Source organism: Oncorhynchus gorbuscha, unplaced genomic scaffold (assembly GCF_021184085.1).
Source record: "Oncorhynchus gorbuscha isolate QuinsamMale2020 ecotype Even-year unplaced genomic scaffold, OgorEven_v1.0 Un_scaffold_1072, whole genome shotgun sequence".
Lineage (NCBI taxonomy): Eukaryota > Metazoa > Chordata > Actinopteri > Salmoniformes > Salmonidae > Oncorhynchus > Oncorhynchus gorbuscha.
Window position 1 is genome coordinate 75898 of NW_025745964.1, and position 12184 is coordinate 88081.

General features: G+C 42.3%; 1 protein-coding gene across 1 annotated transcript in view; it reads right to left on the bottom strand.

The window, feature by feature from the left end:
* Positions 1-12184, bottom strand: part of LOC124021167 — an 86784-nt gene that overhangs the window by 72777 nt on the left and 1823 nt on the right. The window contains exons 2-3 of the mRNA XM_046336515.1: positions 763-833; positions 552-621 (exon numbers count right to left, since the gene is read on the bottom strand). Coding sequence (XP_046192471.1) covers positions 552-621; positions 763-833 — 141 coding nt within the window. The remainder of the gene's footprint in view (positions 1-551; positions 622-762; positions 834-12184) is intronic.

A 12184-nucleotide genomic window follows, 5' to 3' on the forward strand; every position in this document is an offset into this window, starting at 1 on the left:
GTAGTAGTGTTGTATTCGTGTGGTATCAGTGTAGTACTAGTGTAGTATTAGTGTAGTAGTAGTGTAGTATTCGCGTAGCATTAGTGCAATATTAGTGCAGTATCAGTGTAGCATTTGTGTAGTACTAGTGCAGTATTGGTGTAGTATTAGTGCAGTATTAGTGCAGTAGTAGTGTAGCATTAGTGTAGTATTGGTGCAGTAGCCTGGTTCCTCTCTACCCAGTACAGCCTAGTTATTGGTTAGGTAACGTTAGTATAGTACCAGAAGACTGGCCACTCTTCAGAGCCTGGTTCCTCTCTACCCAGTACAGCCTAGTTATTGGTTAGGTAACGTTAGTATAGTACCAGAAGACTGGCCACTCTTCAGAGCCTGGTTCCTCTCTAGGTTTGTTCTTAGGTCCTTGCCTTTCTAGGGAGTTTTTCCTTGCCTCCGTGCCTCTACATCTGCATTGCTTGCTGTTTGGAGTTTTAGGCTGGGTTTCTGTACAGCACTTTGTGACATCGGCTGATGTAGAAAGGTGTTTCTAAACCATTTGATTTAGTGGTACTGACCAGTCCAGCGATGGGCGAGGGTAGTCTGTTGATTTTCTGGACCAAACCTGGTCTGATGGAACACAGTAACCTGGAAGAGACACACAGACAAATACTTCACTTCACTACACTCAGTATGTATGTGTGTGTGTGTGTGTGTGTTTAATGAGAGACAGTGGAACAGCAGAGGATTGTGGGGATTTCAAAGGCGGAAGTGAGGTTACAGACTCACTCGCAGAGCAGGATCCCGTTCTCCAGGCCGCTCCGGAAGTCCTTCTCACCGAAACTTTTTCCCGTCACCTCCTGGGGAGAACACACATCATCACGGTTCTATAGAGGTTCTAACCAGGTTATAAAAAGGTTCTAAAGAGGTTCTAGCCAGGTTCTAGCCAGGTTCTAAAGAGGTTCTAACCAGATTCTAAAGAGTTTCTAGCCAGGTTCTAGACAGGTTCTAAAGAGGTTCTAGCCAGGTTCTAGCCAGGTTCTAAAAAGGTTCAAACAAGGTTATAAAGAGTTTCTAACCGGCTTCTAAAATGTTCTAAAGAGGTTCTAACCAGGTTCTAAAGAGGTTCTAGCCAGGTTATAAAGAGGATCTAACCAGGTTATAAAGAGGGTTCTAACCAGGTTCTAGCAAGGTTCTAACCAGGTTCTAGCGAGGTTCTAACCAGCTTATAAAGAGGTTCTAACCAGGTTATAAAGATGATCTAGCCAGCTTAAAAGAGGTACTAGAGGTTCTAGCCAGGTTCTAAAAGGTTCTAAAGAGGTTCAAACAAGGTTATAAAGAGGTTCTAACCAGGTTATAAAGAGGTTCTAACCAGGTTAAAAAAGGTTCTAACCAGGTTATAAAGAGGTTCTAACCAGGCTAAAAATGGTTCTAACCAGGTTGTAAAGAGGTTCTAACCAGGTTCTAGCGAGGTTCTAACCAGGTTATAAAGAGGGTCGCTCTGAAGTTACAAACGACCCAGATCGCATTCTGACACACTGGAGGCAATTATGAACGCACCCCTAGTTGGATAAAAGCGTCTGCTAAATGGCATATATTATTATATTATATTATTATGAACGCACCCCTAGTTGTCAATCAAATGTATTTGGCATCGATCAAATGTGAGGGCAGGCAAGTTCCCATTCAGTTGTCAAAGCGTGGGTTGGGACAAGCATGCATTGGTGGGTAACCTCCATCGTTTATCAGTCCAATTTTGATGTTTCTTTGTTAGATATGAGTGCATCTTGCTCTGGCTAGCATAAGTTGTTGATCTGGTTGTTGATCTGGTTGTTGTTGATGTGTATAACTGAGGGTATTTTTAAATATTTACAGAAATCTATTCAGGTGTATTTTGTGTCTTTTGGTGAATGTGTTCTAATGATCTGAAGTCACGTTGTTGCTACTGCCTGTAAACACACAGTCCAGTTCATAGTGAATGATGACAGGCCCTACTGCCTGTAAACACACAGTCCAGTTCATAGTGAATGATGACAGGCCCTACTGTCTGTAAACACACAGTCCAGTTCATAGTGAATGATGACAGGCCCTACTGCCTGTAAACACACAGTCCAGTTCATAGTGAATGATGACAGGCCCTACTGCCTGTAAACACACAGTCCAGTTCATAGTGAATGATGACAGGCCCTACTGTCTGTAAACACACAGTCCAGTTCATAGTGAATGATGACAGGCCCTACTGCCTGTAAACACACAGTCCAGTTCATAGTGAATGATGACAGGCCCTACTGCCTGTAAACACACAGTCCAGTTCATAGTGAATGATGACAGGCCCTACTGCCTGTAAACACACAGTCCAGTTCATAGTGACTGATGACAGGCCCTACTGCCTGTAAACACACAGTCCAGTTCATAGTGAATGATGACAGGCCCTACTGCCTGTAAACACACAGTCCAGTTCATAGTGAATGATGACAGGCCCTACTGCCTGTAAACACACAGTCCAGTTCATAGTGAATGATGACAGGCCCTACTGTCTGGGAACAGTCCAGTTCATAGTGAATGATGGCAGGCCCTACTGTCTGGGAACAGTCCAGTTCATAGTGAATGATGACAGGCCCTACTGCCTGTAAACACACAGTCCAGTTCATAGTGAATGATGACAGGCCCTACTGTCTGTAAACACACAGTCCAGTTCATAGTGAATGATGACAGGCTCTACTGCCTGTAAACACACAGTCCAGTTCATAGTGAATGATGACAGGCCCTACTGTCTGGGAACAGTCCAGTTCATAGTGAATGATGACAGGCCCTACTGCCTGTAAACACACAGTCCAGTTCATAGTGAATGATGACAGGCCCTACTGTCTGGGAACAGTCCAGTTCATAGTGAATGATGACAGGCCCTACTGCCTGTAAACACACAGTCCAGTTCATAGTGAATGATGACAGGCCCTACTGTCTGTAAACACACAGTCCAGTTCATAGTGAATGATGACAGGCCCTACTGTCTGGGAACAGTCCAGTTCATAGTGAATGATGACAGGCCCTACTGTCTGTAAACACACAGTCCAGTTCATAGTGAATGATGACAGGCCCTACTGTCTGTAAACACACAGTCCAGTTCATAGTGAATGATGACAGGCCCAGTCTACCAACGATAGACACTATTCTCCTGACTCAACATCCAACGATAGACACTATTCTACTGACTCAACATCCAACGATAGACACTATTCTCCTGACTCAACATCCAACGATAGACACTATTCTCCTGACTCAACATCAGGTTATTAACCCAGTCTACCAGCGATAGACACTATTCTACTGAATCAACATCCAACGATAGACACTATTCTACTGACTCAACATCCAACGATAGACACTATTCTCCTGACTCAACATCAGGTTATTAACCCAGTCTACCAGCGATAGAAACTATTCTACTGACTCAACATCCAACAATAGACACTATTCTACTGACTCAACATCCAACAATAGACACTATTCTACTGACTCAACATCAGATTATTAACCCCAGTTTACCAACAAACCTGGATCTGTAGTGACGCCTCAACACTGCGATGCGGTGCCTTAGTCCGCGGCGCGACGAGGGAGGCCCAATCAAACATTATTTCATATAATAATTTTCTATAATCTGATATTATTCAAATGTGTAATTATTGTACGGACTCTCCATCTAACTCTCCAGATTACACACACACACCCCCACAGAGATATTGCAGTTGGACATCTGAAGCTATTCCAATTAATCTCTGCAAGGACAGCTGTGACATCTGGCATGTAAAAAAACAGAACACACGTCAGAGGTCTCTCTGTTCTAGAACACACATTTCTATGTGGCCGCTGTGCCATGCAGGGGGCGGGGCCTCGAGGAGACAAACTAACCTGAAAGGCTACTGCTGTTATATTTCCTTGGACACCAATGTCACACACACACACACACACACACACACACACACACACACACACACACACACACACACACACACACACACACACACACACACACACACACACACACACACACACACACACACACACACACACACACACACACACACACACACACACACACACACACACACACACACACACAGAAACAGACACAGACACAGACACACGAAAGAGAGGCAGCCTTACCAGTCATAAATAACTTGAGAATTAAGAAGAGAGAGACAGAAAGAGAGACAGATTGAGAGAGACAGGTGGAGAGAGAGAGATAGAGAGATATAGATGAGAGAGAGAAAGGGAGAGAAAGACAGAGAGAGAGACAGATTGAGAGAGACAGGTGGAGAGAGAGAGATAGAGATAGAGAGAGAGATAGAGAGATAGAGAGAGAGATATAGATGAGAGAGAGATAGAGAGATAGAGAGAGAGATAGAGAGATAGAGAGAGAGATATAGATGAGAGAGAGAGATAGAGAGATATAGATGAGAGAGAGAAAGGGAGAGAAAGGGAGAGAGAGAGACAGATTGAGAGAGACAGGTGGAGAGAGAGAGATAGAGAGAGAGATAGAGAGATAGAGAGAGAGATATAGATGAGAGAGAGATAGAGAGAGAGAGAGAGATGAGAGAGAGATAGAGAGAGATATAGATGAGAGAGAGAGAGAAAGGGAGAGAAAGACAGGCACATACTATCTGATCCTGGAATATACCAGATCTGAGATCTGTCTTTGGCCTAATGAGCAGGAACCTGGACTTCACCAAAGAAATCAGAAATATAGACATTGTCATCCTACAAGAAACATGGTATAGAGGAGACAGACCCACTGGTTGCCCTCTAGGTTACAGAGAGCTGGTAGTCCCATCCACCACACTACCAGGTGGGTGGTATAGAGGAGATGGACCCACTGGTTGCCCTCTAGGTTACAGAGAGCTGGTAGTCCCATCCACCACACTACCAGGTGGGTGGTATAGAGGAGATGGACCCACTGGTTGTCCTCTAGGTTACAGAGAGCTGGTAGTCCCATCCACCACACTACCAGGTGTGAAACAGGGAAGAGGCTCAGGGGATATGCTAATTTGGTATTGAGCAGACCTAACCCACTCTATTAAATTAGTCCAAACAGATCTCAACAGATCTCAACAGAGATAAATGTCCTCCTGCTTCCTACATTTGAAGTCAGAAGTTTACATTCACTTAGTTTGTAGTCATTAAAACTCCATTTTCAACCACCACACATTTCTTGTTAAAAAACTATAGTTTTGGCAAGTCGGTTAGGACATCTACTTCGTGCATGACACAAGTCATTTTTCCAACAATTGTTTACAGACAGATTATTTCACTTATAATTCACTGTATCGCTATTCCAGGGGGTCAGAAGTTTACATACACTAAGTTGACTGTGCCTTTAAACAGCTTGGAAAATTCCAGAAAATGATTTCATGCCTTTAGAAGCTTCCGATAGGCTAATTGACATCATTTGAGTCAATTGGAGGTGTACCTGTGGATGTATTTAAAGGCCTACCTTCAAACTCAGTGCCTCTTTGCTTGACATCATGGGACAATCAAACGAAATCAACCAAGACCTCAGAAAATAAATTGTAGACCTCGACAAGTCTGGTTCATCCCTGGGAGCAATTTCCAAATGCCTGAAGATACCACGTTCATCTGTACAAACAATAGTACACAAGTATAAACACCATGGGACCAAGCAGCAGTCATACTGCTCAGGAAGGAGACGCGTTCTGTCTCCTAGGGATAAATGTTCTTTGGTGCGAAAAGTGCAAATCAATCTCAGAACAACAGCAAAGGACCTTGTGAAGATTCTGGAGGAAACAGGTACAAAAGTATCTATAGCCACAGTAAAATGAGTCCTATATTGACATAACCTGAAAGGCCGCTCGGCAAGGAAGAAGCCACTGCTCCAAAACCGCCAAAAAAAAAAAGCCAGACTACGGTTTGCAACTACACATGGGGACGAAGATCGTACTTTTTGGAGAAATGTCCTCTGGTCTGATGAATCAAAAATAGAACTGTTTGGCCATAATGACCATCGTTATGTTTGGAGGAAATAGGGGGAGGCTTGCAAGCTGAAGAACACCATCCCAACCGTGAAACACGGGGGTGGCAGCATCATGTTGTGGAGGTGCTTTGCTGCAGGAGGGACTGGTGCACTTCACAAAATAGATGGCATCATGAGGTAGGAAAATTATGTAGCAACATCTCAAGACATCAGTCAGGAAGTTAAAGCTTGGTCGCATTTTTTTATTTTTTATTTTATTTTACCTTTATTTAACCAGGTAGGCCAGATCACCTTTATTTAACCAGGTAGGCCAGATCACCTTTATTTAACCAGGTAGGCCAGATCACCTTTATTTAACCAGGTAGGCCAGATCACCTTTATTTAACCAGGTAGGTTGAGAACAAGTTCTCATTTGCAACTGCGACCTGGCCAAGATAAAGCGAAGCAGTTTGACACATACAACAACACAGAGTTACACATGGAATAAACAAAACATACAGTCAGTAATACAGTAGAACAAAAGAAAAGAAAAAGTCTATATACAGTGAGTGCAAATGAGGTAAGATAAGGAAATAAATAGGCCATGGTGGCGAAGTAATTACACTATAGCAATTAAACACTGGAATGGTAGATCGGAAGAAGATGAATGTGCAGGTAGAGATACATTTACATTACATTTAAGTCATTTAGCAGACGCTCTTATCCAGAGCGACTTACAAATTGGTGCATTCACCTTATGGCATCCAGTGGAACAGTCACTTTACAATAGTGCATCTAAATCTTAAAGGGGGGGGGTGAGAAGGATTACTTATCCTATCCTAGATACTGGGGTGCAAAGGAGCAGAATAAATAAATACCAGTATGGGGATGAGGTAGGTAGATAAATGGGCTGTTTACAGATGGGCTATGTACAGGTGCAGTGATCTGTAAGCTGCTCTGACAGCTGGTGCTTAAATCTAGTGAGGGAGATGTGAGTCTCCAGCTTCAGAGATTTTTGCAATTTGTTCCAGTCATGGGCAGCAGAGAACTGGAAGGAAAGACGACCAAACGAGGAATTGGCTTTCGGGGTGACCAGTGAGATATACCTGCTGGAGCGCGTGCTACGAGTGGGTGCTGCTATGGTGACCAGTGAACTGAGATAAGGCGGGGCTTTACCTAGCAGAGACTTGTAGATAACCTGTAGCCAGTGGGTTTGGCGACGAGTATGAAGCGAGGGCCAACCAATGAGAGCGTACAGGTCGCAGTGGTGGGTAGTATATGGGGCTTTGGTGACAAAACGGATGACACTGTGATAGACTGCATCCAGTTTGCTGAGTAGAGTGTTGGAAGCAATTTTATAGATGACATCACCGAAGTCGAGGATCGGTAGGATAGTCAGTTTTACGAGGGTATGTTTGGCAGCATGAGTGAAGGATGCTTTGTTGCGATATAGGAAGCTGATTCTAGATTTAATTTTGGAATGGAGATGCTTAATGTGAATCTGGAAGGAGAGTTTACAGTCTAACCAGACACCCAGGTATTTGTAGTTGTCCACGTACTCTAAGTCAGAGCCGTCCAGAGTAGTGATGCTGGACAGGCGGGTAGGTTCGGGCAGCGATTGGTTGAAAAGCATGCATTTAGTTTTACTTGCATTTAAGAGCAGTTGGAGGCCACGGAAGGAGAGTTGTATGGCATTGAAGCTCGTCTGGAGGTTAGTTAACACAGTGTCTAAAGAAGGGCCAGAAGTATACAGAATGGTGTCGTCTGCGTAGAGGTGGATCAGAGAATCACCAGCAGCAAGAGCAACATCATTGATGTATACAGAAAAGAGAGTTGGCCCGAGAATTGAACCCTGTGGCACACCCATAGAGACTCAGAGGTCCAGAACACAGGCCCGCCGATTTGACACACTGAACTCTATCAGAGAAGTAGTTGGTAAACCAGGCAGTCATTTGAGAAACCAAGGCTGTCGAGTCTGCCAATAAGAATGTTGTGATTGACAGAGTGGGCCTTCAAATGGACAATGACCCCAAGCATACTTCCAAAGTTGTGGCAAAATGGCTTAAGGACAACAAAGTCAAGGTATTGGAGTGGCCATCACAAAGCCCTGACCTCAATCACATAGAAAATGTGTGGACAGAACTGAAAAAGTGTGTGTGAGCAAGGAGGCCTACAAATCTGACTCAGTTACACCAGCTCTGTCAGGAGGAATGGGCCAAAATTCACCCAACTTATTGTGGGAAGCTAACCGAAATGTTTGACCCAAGTTTTAAAAAAATGTAAAGGCAATGCTACCAAATACTAATTGAGTGTATGTAAACTTCTGACCCACTGGGAATGTGATGAAAGAAATAAAAGCTGAAATAAATCATTCTCTCTACTATTATTCTGACATTTCACATTCTTAAAATAAAGTGATAAACCTAACTGACCGAATACAGGGACTTTTTACTAAGATTAAATGTCAGGAATTGGTCAAAACAGAGTTTAAATGTATCTGGCTAAGGTGTGTGTGTGTGTGTGTGTGTGTGTGTGTGTGTGTGTGTGTGTGTGTGTGTGTGTGTGTGTGTGTGTGTGTGTGTGTGTGTGTGTGTGTGTGTGTGTGTGTGTGTGTGTGTGTGTGTGTGTGTGTGTGTGTGTGTGTGTGTGTGTGTGTGTGTGAAGGTGGTGATTGACAAGATACCAAAGATACCATCATCATCCTCATGATCTCTGGTTGAGACAGGAAGTGTTGAACTAGCTGACTTCACTCAGTCGCTGTCCACCAATCAGATGGTGGAAAACAGGTTACCATGTAGATCTACTCACAATAACAAGACCCCCCCCCTCGACACACACAGAAGTCACTGATTGTAAACATCACAGAGAGAGCCATGTGCGTGAATACTAGTCCACATTTTCACTGCCATGGCTACCATCCGGAATCTCCTGGCTCTCGCCTGCGGGAGGCGGGGTTCTGGTGCATGCGTTCAGGGGGAACGGGTTTCTCTCACCAGGTGTCTTCAGACAAACCAAACATGGCCACCGAGAGGAACGGAGAGATACTATTCTAGTAAGTTCCATCCCTTAATAGATAATATTCCCTTAGTTTCACTCAACACACACACACACACACACACACACACACACACACTTCATCACGCAGCAGTAATGTCCCACATTGTGCCTTCTAGTCAAGTTGTAACCGGACACCCTGCGAGACAACAGGTGACAGGGCAACAGTACATTTATAGGCTATCCCCTCAGTCCCAGGTCTCCAGTCCAGAACCCCCTACAGCAATATAACATTTATAGGCTATCCCCTCAGTCCCAGGTCTCCAGTCCAGAACCCCCTACTGTAATATAACATTTATAGGCTATCCCCTCAGTCCCAGGTCTCCAGTCCAGAACCCCCTACAGCAATATAACATTTATAGGCTATCCCCTCAGTCCCAGGTCTCCAGTCCAGAACTCCCTACTGTAATATAACATTTATAGGCTATCCCCTCAGTCCCAGGTCTCCAGTCCAGAACCCCCTACAGCAATATAACATTTATAGGCTATCCCCTCAGTCCCAGGTCTCCAGTCCAGAACCCCCTACAGCAATATAACATTTATAACCTCCTACTGTCTAGAACCTCCTACTGTAATATAACATTTATAGGCTATCCCCTCAGTCCCAGGTCTCCAGTCCAGAACCCCCTACAGCAATATAACATTTATAGGCTATCCCCTCAGTCCCAGGTCTCCAGTCCAGAACCCCCTACAGCAATATAACATTTATAACCTCCTACTGTCTAGAACCTCCTACTGTAATATAACATTTATAACCCCCTACTGTCTAGAACCTCCTACTGTAATATAACATTTATAACCTCCTACTGTCTAGAACCTCCTACTGTAATATAACATTTATAACCCCCTACTGTCTAGAACCTCCTACTGTAATATAACATTTATAACCCCCTACTGTCTAGAACCTCCTACTGTAATATAACATTTATAACCTCCTACTGTAATATAACATTTATAACCCCTACTGTCTAGAACCTCCTACTGTAATATAACATTTATAACCCCCTACTGTCTAGAACCTCCTACTGTAATATAACATTTATAACCTCCTACTGTAATATAACATTTATAACCCCCTACTGTAATATAACATTTATAACCCCCTACTGTCTAGAACCTCCTACTGTAATATAACATTTATAACCCCCTACTGTCTAGAACCTCCTACTGTAATATAACATTTATAACCCCCTACTGTCTAGAACCTCCTACTGTAATATAACATTTATAACCCCTACTGTCTAGAACCTCCTACTGTAATATAACATTTATAACCCCTACTGTCTAGAACCTCCTACTGTAATATAACATTTATAACCTCCTACTGTAATATAACATTTATAACCCCTACTGTCTAGAACCTCCTACTGTAATATAACATTTATAACCCCCTACTGTCTAGAACCTCCTACTGTAATATAACATTTATAACCCCCTACTGTCTAGAACCTCCTACTGTAATATAACATTTATAACCTCCTACTGTCTAGAACCTCCTACTGTCTAGAACCTCCTACTGTAATATAACATTTATAACCCCCTACTGTCTAGAACCTCCTACTGTAATATAACATTTATAACCCCCTACTGTCTAGAACCTCCTACTGTAATATAACATTTATAACCCCCTACAGCAATATAACATTTATAACCCCCTACTGTCTAGAACCTCCTACTGTAATATAACATTTATAACCCCCTACTGTCTAGAACCTCCTACTGTAATATAACATTTATAACCTCCTACTGTAATATAACATTTATAACCCCCTACTGTAATATAACATTTATAATCCCCTACTGTCTAGAACCTCCTACTGTAATATAACATTTATAACCCCCTACTGTCTAGAACCTCCTACTGTAATATAACATTTATAACCCCCTACAGCAATATAACATTTATAACCCCCTACTGTCTAGAACCTCCTACTGTAATATAACATTTATAACCCCCTACTGTCTAGAACCTCCTACTGTAATATAACATTTATAACCCCCTACTGTCTAGAACCTCCTACTGTAATATTGTCTAGAACCTCCTACTGTAATATAACATTTATAACCTCCTACTGTAATATAACATTTATAACCTCCTACTGTAATATAACATTTATAACCCCCTACTGTCTAGAACCTCCTACTGTAATATAACATTTATAACCCCCTACTGTCTAGAACCTCCTACTGTAATATAACATTTATAACCCCCTACAGCAATATAACATTTATAACCCCCTACGGTCTAGAACCTCCTACTGTAATATAACATTTATAACCCCCTACTGTCTAGAACCTCCTACTGTAATATAACATTTATAACCCCCTACTGTCTAGAACCTCCTACTGTAATATAACATTTATAACCCCTACTGTCTAGAACCTCCTACTGTAATATAACATTTATAACCCCCTACTGTCTAGAACCTCCTACTGTAATATAACATTTATAACCCCCTACTGTAATATAACATTTATAACCTCCTACTGTCTAGAACCTCCTACTGTAATATAACATTTATAACCCCCTACTGTCTTGAACCCCCTACTGTAATATAACATTTATAACCCCCTACTGTAATATAACATTTATAATCTCCTACTGTCTAGAACCTCCTACTGTAATATAACATTTATAACCTCCTACTGTCTAGAACCTCCTACTGTAATATAACATTTATAACCTCCTACTGTAATATAACATTTATAATCTCCTACTGTCTAGAACCTCCTACTGTAATATAACATTTATAACCCCCTACTGTCTAGAACCTCCTACTGTAATATAACATTTATAACCCCCTACTGTCTAGAACCTCCTACTGTAATATAACATTTATAACACCCTACTGTCTAGAACCTCCTACTGTAATATAACATTTATAACCCCCTACTGTCTAGAACCTCCTACTGTCTAGAACCTCCTACTGTAATATAACATTTATAACCCCCTACTGTCTAGAACCTCCTACTGTAATATAACATTTATAACCCCCTACTGTCTAGAACCTCCTACTGTCTAGAACCTCCTACTGTAATATAACATTTATAACCCCCTACTGTCTAGAACCTCCTACTGTCTAGAACCTCCTACTGTAATGTAACATTTATAACCCCCTACTGTCTAGAACCTCCTACTGTAATGTAACATGTATAACCCCCTACTGTCTAGAACCTCCTACTGTAATA